At 37.3% G+C, this 17,820-nt stretch overlaps 1 protein-coding gene across 2 annotated transcripts in view; it reads right to left on the bottom strand.

The window, feature by feature from the left end:
* The window catches only part of Ate1 (arginyltransferase 1), a 169,158-nt gene that overhangs the window by 114,331 nt on the left and 37,007 nt on the right, over nt 1–17,820 (bottom strand). For both annotated transcript variants that reach the window (XM_090375480.1, XM_090375488.1), the window contains exon 5: nt 3,351–3,513. In XM_090375480.1, the coding sequence (XP_090231606.1) occupies nt 3,351–3,513 (163 nt within the window). The remainder of the gene's footprint in view (nt 1–3,350; nt 3,514–17,820) is intronic.

The raw sequence follows: 17,820 nt of genomic DNA, 5'->3' as shown, positions 1-17,820 counted from the left end.
AAAAAACTTGGTTTTCTCTTTCGTTCTTGGTGTTACTTTTCTTCCAAACAGTTGCTCACTCTGTATAAATCGCAAATCGCCCCTGCTATGGAATATTGTTCCCACATCTGGGGTGGTGCCCCCAAAACCTCTCTCAGGCTTCTTGATTCCATTCTGAAGAGGGCAGTTAGGTTAATTAATGATTCATCTCTAACAGAGTCTCTCCACTCGCTCTCTCATAGATGTACTGTTTTTGCTGAATGCCTCTTCTACAGATACTTCCATGGGCACTGTTCTTCTGAATTGGCTTCTATAATTCCCGCACTCTCTTTCAAAACAGTCCAAACACGTGCCGCCACCAGCCAACATCCGCTTAGTGTCCAACTTCAAACTCACAGAACCAACTTTTCATCTACCTCGTTTATTCATTCAACTGCCGTTTTCTGGAACAACCTTCCTTCATACGTATTTCCTGAAAATTACAGTTTACAGAAGTTCAAGTTCAATGTAAACAAACATCTTCTTTCATCTTCTCAACCTCCAACCCAAGCACGGTATTAAGTACTATAGGTTCTAATACCTCTTGTGTTTAGGGTTTACATAAAAAAGAAACCTTTAAAAGTCACAGAAGCCTTGAATGCATATATGAGGTGTTACCCAAATGTTCCTGAAATTCGACTGTTGTGCGGTAACTACGTCTAGTACGGACTTGTGGCACTAGGTAACACTGCACGCATCCTTTGTGAATCAGTGTGCCCCGTGGCGTCAGGCTGGATAGAGTCACTGAAAATTTATGAGCAGTTCTTTGGCGGTGTATTTCACGTAGTTTGCAATTGTTGTGATGGCTGATGTGAGAGAGCAACATGTTTGCATCAAGTTTTGTTTCCTTCTTAGCGATACAGCAGCAGAAACCAATACGAAGTTGAAACAAGCTTTTGGTGATAATGCTTTAGGCCAGACGCAGACCTACTACTGGTTTAACTGTTTTAAAAACGGTTGCATGTCAGTTGATGACGACAATCGCTCTGGGCATCCCTCATTGAGCACCACCCCAGAAAATGTCACAAAAGTTCGGGTGGCGATTCCGTGAAGACCGTAGGCAGACCTTCCATGACATTTGTGGCATTATAGGATTATCGTACAGCACATGTCAGCAGATTTTGTCAGATGAGTTGAACATGAGGATTGTGGCCAAGTTTGTGCCACAGTTACTGAGTGAAGACCAAAAGCAGAATTGCATGAAAGTTAGCAGAGATCTTCAAGAAGGCCAGGAATGATCAAAACTTCTTTTTTATGGTCGTCACTGGTGATGAGAGTTGGGTATATAGGTATGACCCAGAAACTAAGCAACAATCATCCCAGTGGAAGAGTCCATCTTCGCCACGACTGAAGAAAGCCCTACAAGTGAGGAGCAATGTGAAGTCCATTCTGATCTGTTTCTTGGACATTGCCGGGATTATCCATAAGGAATTCGTCCCATCCTGAGGCTATTAAGGAAAGCTATCAGGTGGAAACATCCAGAGAAGTGGCACCCAAAGAACTGGGTCCATCACGACAATGTGCCAGCCCCCACACATCTCTTGCTGTGGCACAATTTTTGGCATCCAACAACATGATAATCGTCCCCACCCACTTATTTTCCAGACTTAGCCCCAAGAGGCACGGGAAATTGGCCAAATGGGTCATCTTGCATCAAAACAATGCACTGACACACACACACACACACACACACACACACACACACACACACACACACACACACACACACACACACACACACACACACACACACACACACACACACACACACACACACACACACACACACACACACACACACACACCAGATTTGGCTCTATCTGACAATTTTCTATTTCAAAATCTGAAAAAGAACTTGAAAGGACAGAAATTCAACAGTGACAATGCTGTGATGGATGCAGTCAACAACTGGTTTGAGTCAAAATCTTCTGAATTTTATTTGAGTGGGTTACAAAAGCTAGTGGATCATGCCAAAAAAGTATGCTGACTTAAGGGGGAATATGGCTATAGCTATAACCTACTGACATCATCATCTCAATTGGCCAACCAAAACCATGTCCCTCGTCAGCTCAACATTTTTGACATACCAAGATGCTTCTGGAACATCTGCAAGCAACCCCGCAACTATGCCCTCTTCACACATGCCGTCTCCTGTCGGCCGGTTCCTTCCTCAGCAGACGTTATCACATTCCCAGGAGCTAGATGTCGACTTCGACAAGTTTACTCAGGATCGACAATATAGAAAAAGAATAATCCATAGCGGGTGGCTGAAACACTACCAATATTATAACCCGAGTCCGGATCAATGTATTCTCTTACTCAATTCAATTCAATGTATATAATTATGCAATTCTATGTATATTCTTATGCAATGCATTTTGTAAATAATGGTCTGTATACTCAATTCATTTCTTTATTTTTTTCTAATACTTTATTTAACTTATTTATTTTATTATTTTTGTATTTTTTTTGGTTTATGCACGCAATTTTGTCTTTATTTTATATTGTTAACCCCTGGCCACTGCACCGTGACGGGCAGTTGCAACCACACCATTATGTAAATCATCATCCCTATGTTGTAATAAAGATTTTTCACTCTCTTTCTCTATGTTGAAAAATAAATTGGTTTTCACAACTTTCCAGCATTCCTTTTATAAGAGGCTAGAAATTTTTTGACCTCCCCTTATATACTAAAAAAATCCTTTAGCCTGATCAATTAACAGGTCTTGAGCCCACAACACTTTTCTTCTGTGTCCATGGTAAAATGAGATCTCCTCTACTGTCTCTTTTACTTAGCCAATTGCTTTTAAAACTACATTTGCCCATAATAAAAATTCAGTAAATTAAATCCTGAAGGGAGATGGAAAGTCATTATCACAAATCCTGAAATGGAAAGATACAATATCACATTCTGACAAAAACTGACTACTATGTAACAAAAATTCTAAAACAACTTCTGGACCAATGAATGAACTTCCATTAATCTTACCTTCCAAACACATACAAATAATGTCCAATTTTGAATGGTTAGGGAAGTGAGGATAAACAAACAGGTCAAAATTTCATTTGGGGGAGAGAGAAAATGAATGTTCAACAGTGAATTTTTAGGACTGCTATGATAATACTTTGTATATCTCAGCGTATTATCACTGGAGAACAGTTATTTCTAATAGTAACTTAACCACAAATAAAAAATTGTGATTCTGCCTTAGCTTCAAAAAAAAAAAAATCAACAGGAAAAATAAGAACCATTTGAGAGCCCTGCTTTCATAAATGTTATCTCAATACAGAAATAAAGAAACATGTTACGAACATAAAAAAAAAATTGTTACCTTCAGATTTATTAATTTTTTTCTTTTCTATGCATTTATCCTCCAGGGATGTTTCTACATGAGCTGCTAGTTTCTGTACATGAGAAGAATCAGGAAAATCAATGGCAGGCTCATTATCATCACTGTAACTTGTCTGGCACTCTGATTTGCCTTCTTGAGCAGACTATTAATTATAATAGCAAGAAATTAAAAATTATATATAATGTATGCATATAATGTGGCATGATGAAAATCTTAAATACTTAATGCATGTTATTTAAAGCAACATCAAAGCGATACACCAAGCCTCCCTAAACCACTTCTGAAAAAAGTATACAATGTGAATCCATGTCATACTGCTCACCTAGTTTATCTCTTCAAAAGCTTAACAGTAACTTATAAACTTGAATTAATTCAGCTCATATGAAAAATTTATAAAGATGTATATGCATGCAGTCATGTACAATTCACATGAAATCCTGGCGAAGTGTTTAAAATTGCCGATGTTCAAATTTCCATTATCGTTATGTTACTTCTAATAGGTAACACACTAACTTTGTCACAATTCTTACTATGTAAAATCAAAAATTATATATAATTTAATTTATTTTTTAAAATTTGTAAATAATTTTTTTTTTAATTTGTAAACTTTTGCCCACCAGTATTCTGCAACTCATCAAACAGTATTTTCTATTTTCATGTCAATATATATGAATTATGAGGAAATTTTTTTTTTTTTTGGACTTTAACAGGTGCCAGTTGTCTAATCATTCTATAGCACTTTGGTTTTGCTAGCTAAACACGAGCAGCTCATAAAAATAAAAATGTTCACATTGCATCTGCTACATGCCATACAAGTATCTGTTTCAATTCAAGAGATAGATGATCTTGAAAATTCTTAAAAATACAATAAAAACTTTATTATTAGTATTAGTATTATTAATGGCCGCATGGTGCAAGAAAGCCTATGGCTTATGCTGCACCAGCCAAAAAAAAAAAAAAAAAAAAAACCCCGAATAAAACAATGATAAAAAAATAAAATAAATAAATAAATAATAATTAATAAAAGGAAAGGAAATTAAACCTATTATCCTATGTGCTTCCCTCACCCGAAGGTACTATCCAGATGACCTTTGAATTTCCCCAAACTGTCAGCCTCTACCACCCATGTAGGCAACTTATTCCAGTAATTTATAACTCGCTGGCTAAAATAAAACTTCCTACAGTCCAATCTAAAATTCCCCCCCCACCCGGTAACTTGAATTTATGTCCCCTAGTTCTAGCATCATTTATAATCTTGAAAATTTCGTCCTCATTCATTTTACTGATGCCTCTCAGAGCCTTAAACGCCTCAATAAAATCTCCTCTGAGGTGTCTAGTTTCCAAACTCTGCAACCCACATATTCGAAGTCTTTCTTCATAAGGACGCCCTTTTACCGATCTCACCAGGCAAGTTGCCAATCTTTGCACCTTTCAAGAAACTTGATGTCTTTCTTTAGGTGCGGTCTCCATACTTGAACACAGTATTCCAAGTGTGGTCTAACAAAAGCCTTATATAATGGGATTATCACGTCCCTATCTCTACTTGCAAAAGTTCGATAGCTCATCGATAGGACACCATGGGCCTTCCTTGCAACCTGTTTACAATGCTCAGAGAATTTCATGTCTGACCGTATCGTAACACCCAAGTCCCTTTCCTCCAGTACTGGGTTTAGCTGAACTCCACCAAGTGAATAAGTTATTTTGAGATTACTGTTTCCCAGGTGTAATACCTTACACTTTGTTCGATTAAAGCATAGCTGCCATTATTCTGACCATTCCTGAAGTCTATCTAGGTTTCTCTGAAGAAGCTCAGCTTGACAGTGATCATTAACTACTGTACCAATTTTAACATCATCTGCAAATTTACACATCACGCCCTCTATCCCTTCATCAATGTTGTTTATGAAAATTAAAAACAACAGTGGTCCTAATACTGATCCTTGGGGAACCCCACTTCTTACACCAACCCAATCTGAGGAATAGCCATTTATCACAACCCTTTGCCTCCTGCCCTGAAGCCATCCTGCTATCCAATCTAAGGATTTTCCCAGTGATTCCAACCTGTTCCAGCTTATAAAGCAACCACTCATGTGGGACTGAGTCAAAAGCTTTGCTGAAATCTACACAAACAATGTTGAAATTATTCCCTAAATCCAGCTCGTGAGTGACCCTTTCAAAATAGCGAACCAGATTTGTTAAACATGATTTTCCCTTTACAAAACCATGCTGGGTATCCTTGAGAATTTCAATTTATCCAAATGATCCTGAATTCCACCATTGATCATTTCCTCCATGATTTTCCCTACCACTAAAGTGAGACTGACAGGTCGATAATTTCCCACTTCACTCTTAGAGCCACCCTTATGTATGGGAGATACATTGGCACTTTTCAAATCCAACGGAATCTCCCCAGAGTCTAGTGATGCTTGCATAATTAGCCTCAATGGTTCATTGCACTCACTTGCCGCCACCCTTAAGATTATAGGGTATATTCCATCAACTCCAGGAGCCTTACTGGCCTGTAGGCTTGAAAGTTTTTTCATTAAATAATCTTGCGAAATTTCAATATCATTAATTACATATTTTTCAACTTCGCTCCCACAATTTCCCATTGCCACAAAATGTTTTTCATTTGTAAATATCGATGCAAAATAAATGTTGAGTTCATCTGCAACGGCAGCTGGTGTATTTAACACTATCCCTTTCCCTTACGCAAAGGTCCGATCTGGTTTGTCCTGCTCTTCTTGGCATTTATGTATGTGAAGAATTCCTTATCCCCCCTCTTTGCTCTATTTGCTAGTGATTTCTCATAAACTGCCTTTGCCTGTCGAACCTTTTCCGTGGCTCTATTACAGATCATCTTGTAGCTGTTATAGGCTTCAGTACTTTTTATTGCTCTGTAACCTTTCCATGCCACCTTTTTCTGCTCAAGTAATGTGGCAACTTCACTATTCATCCAACTTGGAACCCTCCTCATGGAGTATTTTTTAATGGTAAATACGCATTCAAGGCATCTGTGATTAATGTTTTATTATTGTTATTGGGTTTTTAGGAGCATTAGCAACTAAGGCCATATTGCTCGGGGATATGCGGTGGTCATTCCCTGACCTTTCCGCATTCTCCGTATTTGGTGGTGATGGGCTCGAACCCCGGTCTAATCAAGAAGCGTGTGCTATGCACTGCAGCTCCTTCCCACCTGGCTACGGAGGCGCCGATTAATTAATGTTTTAAAAGCATACCACAGTTCAATTGTATTCATTCTCTGTGCAATATCTACTCAGTTAATAGAGGCTATGTAGTACCTTAAGGCATCGTAATTTCCTTTTCTGAAATTATACCCCAATCCTCTGCCTTTTACTACTGCTACCTCTCTCATCATCCACCGTAGAACTCCGTGATCACTTCCTGCTACTGGTTCCTCTACTGTCAGCCCTGTTATGTCATCTGATTCATGGGTGATGATGAGGTCTAGAATATTCTTTTCTCTAGTACTTTCCCTGACATGTTGATACAAATAACAGTCATCTAGTTGATTTAAAAATTTTGTTCCCCATGTCGAGTTTCCTTCCCATTTACTCCAATCAATTAGAGGCAAATTGAAATCACCCATAATAAGACATTGACGATTACTTGCCCATTCCATTTGCATGTAGAGGCTTTCGTCATAATCTTAACAATCACCTGGTCTGTAGATTACTCCTACTCACATTATACCTTTGTTTCCAACTATCTCACACCATACAGATTCTATACTAGCATGTGAAATGTCTGAATCCAGGAAAGCTATCGTCGCACTCAGGCTGCTTCTGATAAGAAGCATTACCCCACCACCCCTTTTATCTACCCTATCCTTCCTAAATACATTATACAAGCCGTACTGAAACTCATCATCCCCAATTTCTGGGTGGCACCACGTCTCTGTAAGGCCTATTATGTCCGCGTTACTCGTTTTAACCAGGCAGTTCGAATTCGCTCATTTTATTGACGACACTTCTAACAATACTATATAAACAATTAAGACTTACTGTGCTTGTATATTTAACAAAATTAACACAACTCTTGAAGTTTTTTAGGCTCTCTTCCCTGGAATTAGCTACCTGCTCACTTGAAACGTTTCTGCCCCCAGAAATTCTAGATAATATGTCCAGTTGGGGTAACAGATAAGAACTCTTGAGGTATGTGCAAGAGTTACTTTGACCAATATTATCAGATAAATGCGTGTCAGTATTACCCACATCCCCCCCCCCCAACTAGCAGTTTCCCTGAACCTTTAAGGTATGCTCAATAATACTGGCAAAAACTTTTGCACCACCTTTGTTTAAGTGTATCCCGTCTCTACAAAACAAATTCCTTCTACCTACAAGTATGGGACATGCTGGTAGAAATTTCCCCCCTAAAGCCTTGCAGAGTCCTTCAAGTCCTGAGTTAATCCACAAGGCTTTTAACATATAATCCCTCCTATCGTGTCTGGGCAGAATTGCAGACACATAGACATTGTGGCCTAGCTCGCGGCATTTCCTCAGCATGGTCCTGTATTTGTCCAACAAATTGTCAGATCGTGTATGTTTAATGTCATTAGTCCCCACATGAATAATAATATTCTCTTTACCCTCCTTAAAATCTGACAATCTGTTGGTGACATCATTAATAGTTGCTCCCGGCAGACATATACTGGTTCTACTCCACCTATCCTTATTACAAAAAATATTCCCCTTTTCCCTGACAATGGAGTCGCCTAATAAAACAATGTCCTTTTGAACCAGAGTAGTTTGCACTTGGTTTTTCTGTTTTGAGGCCCAAATCGGGTGTGCATCACTTGGTAGATTGCTGGAGTCTTGAGTCCCTGACGAGCTCCCAGATGCATTATTCTCGAGGGCAAGCACCCGTAACTACCATTATAAAATTAGCTAAATATCAATGAAAATTAACTTTAAAAAATTATATCTATAATATTATAAAAATCAAACTGTTACAGGAAAACCTATAACAAAATAATCTAACAATATCTAAATAAATCAAATATTTAAAAGCAATAATCAACAGTAATCCAATCCACTTAACTGAGGAGCCCTGACGAAGAGCGTCCGCTCACCTCAAATTACAACACTCAAATGGTTATCGGTTTTGTTTATTTTTGTTCAATATTTTATAACTGAGTTTGGCAGATCATAATTAACAGAACACTATTTTTAATTTAGTAAAAAAAGCTAAAAATAAATTTTTTATAAATAAAACAAAAGAAGGTGACAGAGAAGAAAAATGCAAGGGATACATATAAATTAACAGGGGACACAGAAGCCTATGATAGATATAATAGACATAAGCTGGTCTGTAACCAAGTCACATAGGAGGTTAGGCAGGCAAAGGAAGATTATGAGAAATCTTTGGCAAAGGAAGCAAAGAGTTATTTACTTACGTAAACTCTAGAAGGAAGGGGATGAATCAGATTGGTCCACTTGATATTGATGGTTCGACTGTTGATGATCCTGCTCACGTAACTAACAAACTAAATGAGTATTTTGCATCTACATTCACAAATGAAAATGAGGAGTTATTCAGGGAGGGGAATGCCAGAGGTGTATCAAACTCTGGCAGGAAGCTAGATGATTTTGTAATAACTGAGAGCAAAGGGGAGGAGAAATTGTTGCAAATAAACATAAGAAAGGCACCTGGGGTGGACGGGATCTATCAAGTTATATTAAAGGAGGCAGCAAACCCTTAGCCATAATTATGAGAGCTTCCTTGGACTCAGTGGAGGTACTCATGGACTAGAGATGTGCAAATGTGACCTCAATTCACAAAGGAAGATCATAGAGCAACACAAGTAATTACAGACCTGCTAGTTTAACTTCTGTTCCAAGGAAATTAATGGAGGCACTGGTTAAAGAAGCACTGCAGGATCATCTAGACAAGATGATCCTGCAGTGATCCTGTCTTATAGATTGGACACAGCATGGGTTTGTTAAGGGGAAGTCTTTTCTGACCAATTTCATTGGATACTATGATGTGGTCACAAAGGAACTGGATGCAAAGAATAATTTTGATATCATATATTTGAATCTTTCAAAGGCTTTTGATAGTGCTGCACATGCAAGACTGCTGCACAAATTGGATCAGTGTGGCACTGGAGGCAAATTGCTGCTATAGATAAAGGGATGGTTGAGTGGGAGAAGACAGAGTGGTAATCAATGGACACTGCTCTTCATAGACTAATGACAGTACGCTGCTGAAACAGGATCTAGAAAAGTTGAGCAGGTGGGCTGGGAGGTAGCAAATGAAGTTTAACATTGATAAATGTGAAGCACTGCATATGGGAAGCAGTAACCCCAGAGTAACATATCAACTGTGTGATACTACACTTAAGGTGGTAGAAAATGAAAAAGACCTAGGAGTAATTGTGCAGTCAGATATGAAGTTTTCTGAGCAGTGCAGATGGTCTGCAAGAGTAGCTCATGGTTTCTTGTCAATGATATACAGGAATTTTTATAGCAGGGATAAGGAAGTGATTATCCCCTTGTATAAGGCAATGGTCAGACCACACCTTGAGTACTGTGTACAGGTCTGGAGGCCTCATTTTAAGAAGGATGTAGAGCTGTTGGAACAAGTACAGAGAAGGGCAAGAAGATTAGTGAATGGAACAAAGGGTTGCTCTTATAAAGAAAGGCTTATGTTTTGCAAATTACAGTGTCTGGAGACTAGGCACCTGTGAGGTGATCTTACTGCGGTGTATAAAGCCTTGCATGGTTTGAGCATGCTCAATGCTGATGGGATTCTTTCCCTTGCTCAGAATAGTCACCTTTGAGGGCACAAATTCAAACTGAGGAAAGACAATTGTAGGATAGATGTGCAGAAGCATGCCTTTAGTCAGTGGGTGGTTGACTGCTGGAACAAACTTCAATCTGTCGTAGAAGTTGATAGCTTGAATAAATTCAAGGCAGAACTAGACAAACATTTGGAGCAAGTGGATGAGTGAAATGAGAAATGAGAATTTTTTTTTTTTTTTTTTTTGGCTGATGATATATAAGCTTGCTTTCTTGCATCATATGCCTTTACTAATGCTAATAGGTATTTCGCAGATTCCAGGCAAGCATATTTATTCCATTTAGGGGTGCAAATAATGGAACATTATTCGTACCCCTAAATTCTCAATTTCTCACAATGTTATTTATACCAGTTTCTCAATTTCTGACAATGTTATTAATATACAATAAAGTTATTTTACAAAAGTCATGTAAATTTCATGTAAAAATGATAACGAACAGCAGATTTCTACCTGGAAAAAAAAAAAATTGTTTCTGACTATATAGTAACGAACAAGTGATTTCTCACAATGGGATATACAACGTTTTAAAAAAAATGAATTATTTCATTATTTAATAGTGTGGGTTTTGGAGGCCCATGTTATTCAACTTTGTTCGGTATTATTTAGCAAGAGTGCCTACATTTTTTTAATGCTGCAAGCTACTAAGAATCTTCAAGTCACTTGAATTAGAGATTTGCATGGACCAAAATTTTCTTTACTTTACCTGATCCAATGACTGTTTGGCCTGCCCAACCCAAGTTCGGGGTTGAATTCAAGTGCATTATCCAATATCCAGTCAAAACCTCACCTTTCCCCCCCCATCACCCATTCTCACACACACACATTAATGCAATTCATCCCTGAGTTGCTTTTTGGATTTCTTAATTGATGCTAAGTCTAAGAAGCATCAGTATATTGTGGATGCAAATCACACATTCTATCATTTGTCTGTTTCTGCTGGATGAAAAAAAAAAAAGAAAAAAAGAAAAAAAGCACACTTTCTAGGGGGGTTTCATGCAATCCTCAGTGGAGATTGACTAAACTACCTATGATAAGATAAGTCTACAAAATTTCCTCACTGCAACAAATTCTCACTTTTTTTCAGGAATGAAAACTAAATAAACCGATTTATGCTAACTTTTACATGCTGTTGCTGTTGTTACTGATTTACACTAACTCTGACATGCTTGGTGTTACCATGTGATGTCGGTAACATCAATATCTCTGAATTGATCAACAACTCCAATCTTTTCCTGACTGACATAATATAATAATTTAAAGCATATTAAAGATTTAAGCTGATTTCTGGAAAAAATACCAACTCAGCTGCACTTGTTTGTATTTAAAGACCTGTAGTTTTCGCTGAGCCAATATGAGATGAATGCAACTTTATAGACCTTAAAGGTCATCAGCAAACATTTTGCCATTTCACATTAACAGTTTGAAGCCCTCTTGGAGGTCACTGAAATATATAATGAACAAAACAGGGGCCCAGAGGAGAGCTGAAGTTCAAATGAACTCCGACAATCCTGAATATCACCTATCAACTGAGAATAGTGGTCAGGAAGTGTCACAATTTAGGGAAAAAAGTAAATTTTAAATAAAAAAAAAAAAAATTAAATACCATGAAATTAAAAAACCTGAATGCTTTTGACAGTTGATTTTGAGCCTAAAATGAAAAATAACAATAAACAAAGTAATCACTAAGTCAGTATTAGTAGAAGCATTAGCCATATAGTGCAAGGAGGTCATAAGTTTTTGCTGCACTGACCAAAAAAAAAAAGGTAGATAAGAAAACACAAAATTACGCACTTCCCTCCTCACACAGCTAACTATCCATTGACCTTTGAATTTCTTCGACCCATCTGTCTCAACTATCTGCAGAGGCAATTGTTCCAGTAATCGACTTGACTAAAAGAAAACTTCCCCTGTAATTTTAATTTATGACCTCTGATTCTGGAATTCTTTATAACAGTGAAAATTCCACCATTCATTTTACTAACCTCTCTCAGAGCCTTATAAACCTCAACCAGGTCCCCTCTAAGGCACCTGGTTGTCAAGCTCTGTAGCTCACATAATTAGTCTTTCTTCATACAGTCACCTTTTTTCCAATCACCATGCAAGTTACCCATCTTTGGATCCTTTCAAGAAACTCAGTCTTTATTTTAAACGAGGTCTTCATACTTGGACACAGTATTCGAAAGGTGATCTTACATTGCCTTATATGGTGGGATTATGACCTCCCTATCTCTACAGGATATTGTTCGATTAAACATCAATAAGACACAATGGGCTTTCTTGGACGCCTGTTTATACTGCTCAGAAAACTCATATCTGTCCATAACATAACTCTCAGATCCCTTTCTTCCTCTACTGTTTTTAATTCAACCCCATAAAGTGTATGTTATTTTGGGACTGCTATTCCCCAAGTGTAAGTCCTCGCATTTTACCGCATTAAAACAGAGCAGGTTATATGCTAACCTCTCATGGAGGACTGAGTTAAATGCCTTGCTAAAATTCAAACAAACTATGTAAAAATTTTTCTCTACATCCAGCTCATGATTAACTGTCAAAATAGTTTATCAGGTTAATTAAACATGAATTCCCCTTAACAAAACATTGTTGTGTGTCCTTCAGAATGCCATTTCTGTATAAACGTCCCTGGAATGTATTCTTAAGCACTGCCTCTAAGATTTTCCTTACCAATGAAGTCAGACTAACTGGTCTGTACTTACTGACTTCACTCTCAGAACCACCTTTGTGTCATTGATAATATGTTGGCATTTCTCCAATTCAAAAAACTCTTGCCCAAGTCCAATGATACCCTCATAATTAACTTCAATGGTTCAATACTCCTCATAATTAACCATGATGGTTCAACAGAATGGTACCCAAGAGGAGCTAAGAGAAAACCTGGAAGACAACAACGGAGATGGACAGATGAAATTCATGAGTTTGTGGGTAGTAAATGGATGGCCACTGCACAAAACAGAAGGAACTGGAAAGTTGGTGGAGAGGCCTTCATCCTGCAGTGGATTGAAAATGGATGATGGTTCAATACTCTCTCTGGCTCTCTATGGCATATACTCAAAATTATTGAGTATATGCCATCAACTCCAGGAGCCCTACCTGCCTTTAGGCTTGAAGGGTTTTCTAATAAACGTCATTTGCAATTTCAAAATCACAAATTTCATATGGCTCAGCCACAATCGCACAGCCTCTCCTCAGCATGAAGGATCTCTCATTCAGTAAATACACATGCAAAGTACTTATTCAATTGACCAGCTAGGTTATCTAAGACTTTCTCACGTCCAGTACATAAGGGTCCAATTTGATTCATTTCCTCCTTTGTATTCACATATGTGAAAAACTCCTTATCCACATTCTTTGCTCAGCCCGTGCTTTCTAGTACTCAATCTTGTCCTCTCTAACCTTATCTGTGGTGGTGAAGATGAACTTGTAGATGCTGCAGGATTCAGTACTTTTCAGTAGTTTCAGTACTCTGTAACTTTCCCATGCCTTTTTCTAATCTATTAGACTGTCCAGCTCCATATTCATCCATCTCAGAATCCTCTTTGTGCTATATTTTCTTAATGGTACATATGCATTCCTGGCTTTTGTGATTATTGCTTTAAAGGTATCCACGAGTCTAATGTATTCACTCTCCCTCTGCAATCCACCCATTTAATAGATGCCATGTAACACCTTAAACTATCCTAGTCCCCTTTTCTGAAATTACATCCTGTGCCTTTAAATACGGCAACATTTTTTGACTGATACTTATAAAAGCTTGCTTTCTTGCATCATTTACCACTACTAATATTAACACTACTCTTTCTTCATCTTCTAGTTAAAACTGCATGATCACTACATGCCAATGGTTCCTATACTTTAAGCCCTGTGATTTCATCTAATTCATGAGTAATGATGAGGTCAAGAATAATTTTACCCCTAGTATTTTCTCTAACATGGTGGAACAAATAATAATTTAGCTTATTTCAAAATTTTGTTCCCCATGATGAGTTTTCTCCTTACTTATTCCAATTAATTAAGGGCAGATTGAAGTAACCTAAACTAAGACATTCACACTTATTTGCCATTCCATCTGCATGTAGGGACTCTCATCATACTCTATAGCAGGGGTGGCCAACTTAATTTGTGATGCAATCTAATTTTTTTCTTCAAAATGTGCCACGATCTACCATCTCAAGAATTTCATTGCACATGGCTAAAAAAGTTAATCAAAACATAATGAAAAATGTTGTTTATAAATTTTAAAATTAAATACAATTCAGAATTCTTATTTTAAATTCATACGTATTTGAAATTTTAATTTATGCAAGGTTTGTGTTCATGTCATCTGCCAATCTTTCAAAATCGGGGATATACTGTGATAAGGCCAACCATGTTGTTTGTTATTTGGTTTTTAGGAGCATTAGCAACTAAGGCCATATTGCTCCGGGGATATGCGGTGGTCATTCCCTGACCTTTACACATCCTCCATATTTGGTGGGCACGGGCTCGAACCCCAGTCTAATCAAGAAGCGTGTGTTACGTACTGCTGCTCCTGCCCATCTGGCTACAGAGGTGCCAAGGCCAACCGTAAAGAATCTTCTGTATGCAAGACCATAAAAGTAGAGTGATTCTTTGTCTTTGTTTGTTTCAAATACGAGAAGGCCGATTCACATAGATATGCGAAACCAAAACAGGAATTTAAAAGTTTACTGCATTTTTTGACATTTGAGTACTTTTCTCGGCAAACATATTTCCAAGTCTTTTTCTGATGATCTGGCTTTTAGGAAGATATTGTTTTGCAATGTAATAATTTCATTTTCAAGTAATATTTTTTTTTCTGCAATTTGTTTCATATCTAAGTCAACATTAAATGGATAAGAAATATATTGAAACAATGTCTTCAATTGTTTTAAAATCACTGAATCTAGTTTCAAAATTGTCCACAATTTTTCTCAATTTCAGAAACATATTTCTCACTATTAAATTCAAAAACAGGATATTTTTGCAAATGATCTTGCATATTTGCAAAATGATAAAATTTTTTTCTTTGAGATCCTTAATCATTGCCAAAAATTGATATTTATATGCAGACATACTACGAATCATGTCACCCACATTTTTATGTTTTCCTTGCAATTCCAAATTCAGATCACTTAATTTACTGGTAAAATCTGCCAAAAAAGCCAGACCACACAATCACTTCGTATCTTGTAGCTGCTGATAATCATCTCCACAAAAAAGTTTGATCAATAAATTTTTTAATTTCATTCAGCAAATTTAGAAATCAAGAAGTAGAGACTTACTCCGACTCAGCCACCTCACATCTGTGGGTAAAATCAGATCTGGTTCATTTTCATCGAGTTGCATTTTGAAAAGCCTCCTTTGAAGAGATTATCCTCTGATGGAATTCACGATTTTGAAAGCTATGTCCATAACACTTTTAGTATTTAATCTTTTGCCGGTTAACACTTGTTGGTGGATGATACAGTGGTAACTCAAAAAATCTGGGAATTCATCATTCTTTTGGCACAATGTGATGAATCCGGTAAGATGCCCCGTCATTGCTTTAGCTCCATCTGGACCTCTAGTTCTTTCTTTTAATGAAACTATACCCAGCAGTTCTTCTCCAGTGGCAGAATCATCGAAACTCATATGAACAAAAACGAGCAATTGAGCCGTATCACTGACATCTGTAGATTCATCCAGTTGTAAAGAAAAGGACACACAATTATCAAAGTGAGCACGCAATTGTTCGCTCACATTTTTACTCATTTTTTCGATGTGTCGCATCACAGTATTTCAAGATTACTGCAGATCTTGAAGGGCACTTTTAATTTCATTTTTGTTCTTAAAATTTTCAAAAAAAGAATCTGCTATTTCTAAAAATGCGTCTTTCATGAATTGACCATCAGAAAATGGGTTGCATTTTTTTGCAAGATGACTCACTTTAAGTGATGCTACAGTTACTGCTTTAGATTGTAAATTAGGTGTCACGAAGAAATTTTGTTGTGCGAATAATCTGGATTTAAGTTATTTTAATTTGTTTTTTCTAAGGTCCCTATTAGGCGGAAAATCCGATTGGTATTTACCATGGAGTGCGTTGAAGTGCCTTTTTAAATTTCCTTTTTTGAGTATAGCCATGGAAGCATTGCAAATCAAACAACAACATTTTTCTTTTATCGTTACAAAAAAGTATTCTTCCCACTCGATGAAAACGATACATTTTACTCTTTTTCGTAGTATTCATTTTAAATCAAATCAAATTAACATATAAGTACTGTCCAGTTATTAATATTAAGTAAACTAAATAATAATTCAACACCTATACACGCTCTCCACAATGTAACTGCATGAATTTTCACTAGACAAGCCGAGCGGCTGCGCGGCAACAAGAGTAGTCATGTCGTTCAACGGATCTTAATGAGCGCATGCAGTGGGGTGCAAAATAATAATAACATTTAGATTTTGACTAATCTATTTATTATTATTATTAGCCATATGGTGCAAGGAAGCCTGAGGCTTCTGCTGCACCAGCCAAAAAAAAAAAAAAACCATTCTGGTAGATCGCAATCGACTTGTTGGCCAACCCTGCTCTATACAATCTTGTGGTCTGCAGATTACTCCCACTCTCATATACCTTTGCTTCCAACTAATTCACACCACACAGATTCTATGCTGGCAAACTTAACTTTTGAGTCAGCAGAAGCTCTTTTCGTGCTCAGGCTACTTTTGATAAGAAACATGACCCACCACCCCTTCTATCTTTTCTAAATATTACACATACCATAGTGGAACTCATCATCCCCAATTTCCAGGTGGCACCACATTTCTATTAGCCTTATTATGTCAGCATTAGTTGTTCTAACCAGGAGTTTGAATTCACTCATTTTACTGACAGCACTCCTGACAGTAACATAGATATAGTTAAGACTAAATATTTTTCTATAGTTTACTACCCTGACACACCTCTTTAAGTTATTTAAGCTTACTTCCCTAGCTTTATCTTACTGCTCATTTTAAATGTTGACACCCTCAGACACCTTGCCAACATCAGTGGTTGCAGCAATAAACAAGAATTCTTGAGATGTATGCAAGCATTACTTTGACCCATATCATCAAATAAACATGGGCCTATATTAGCCTTTCCCCACTCCTTCCCAACTAGTGGTTCCCTGAAGCCTCAAGGTATCCTCAATGATACTGCCAAAAATCCTTAATCCAAAAATTCATTTAAACAAAACCACCTTTGTTCAAATGAATACCGTCACTACATGAGAGATTCCTTCTGCCTACAAGTGTAGGCCATGTTAATAAAATATTTACACCATAGAGCTTTGCTGACTCCCTCAAGTTAATCCACAAGGCTTTCAGCATATAATCTCTCTTATTCTGTCTGGGCAGAATTGCAGACACCTACACATTCTGACCTAACTCACAGTATTTTTTCAACATGGTCTTATATTTATCCAACAAATTGTCAAGTCATGTTCTTTTAATATCTTAATGAGTAAGTAATGAGCATTATTATTAATGTGGTCCCCACATAAATAATAATTCTCTCTTTACCCCCTTAAACTCTAACCATTTGTTGGTATGATCATAAATTGTCGCTTCCAGCAAACACACCCCGGC

This window comes from Mastigoproctus giganteus, chromosome 1 (genome assembly GCF_048544385.1).
Source record: "Mastigoproctus giganteus isolate SK-2022 chromosome 1, ASM4854438v1, whole genome shotgun sequence".
Classification (NCBI taxonomy): Eukaryota; Metazoa; Arthropoda; class Arachnida; order Uropygi; family Thelyphonidae; genus Mastigoproctus; species Mastigoproctus giganteus.
The sequence above is the reverse complement of the archived record's forward strand: the minus strand, read 5'-3'. Positions and strand labels throughout refer to the sequence as shown.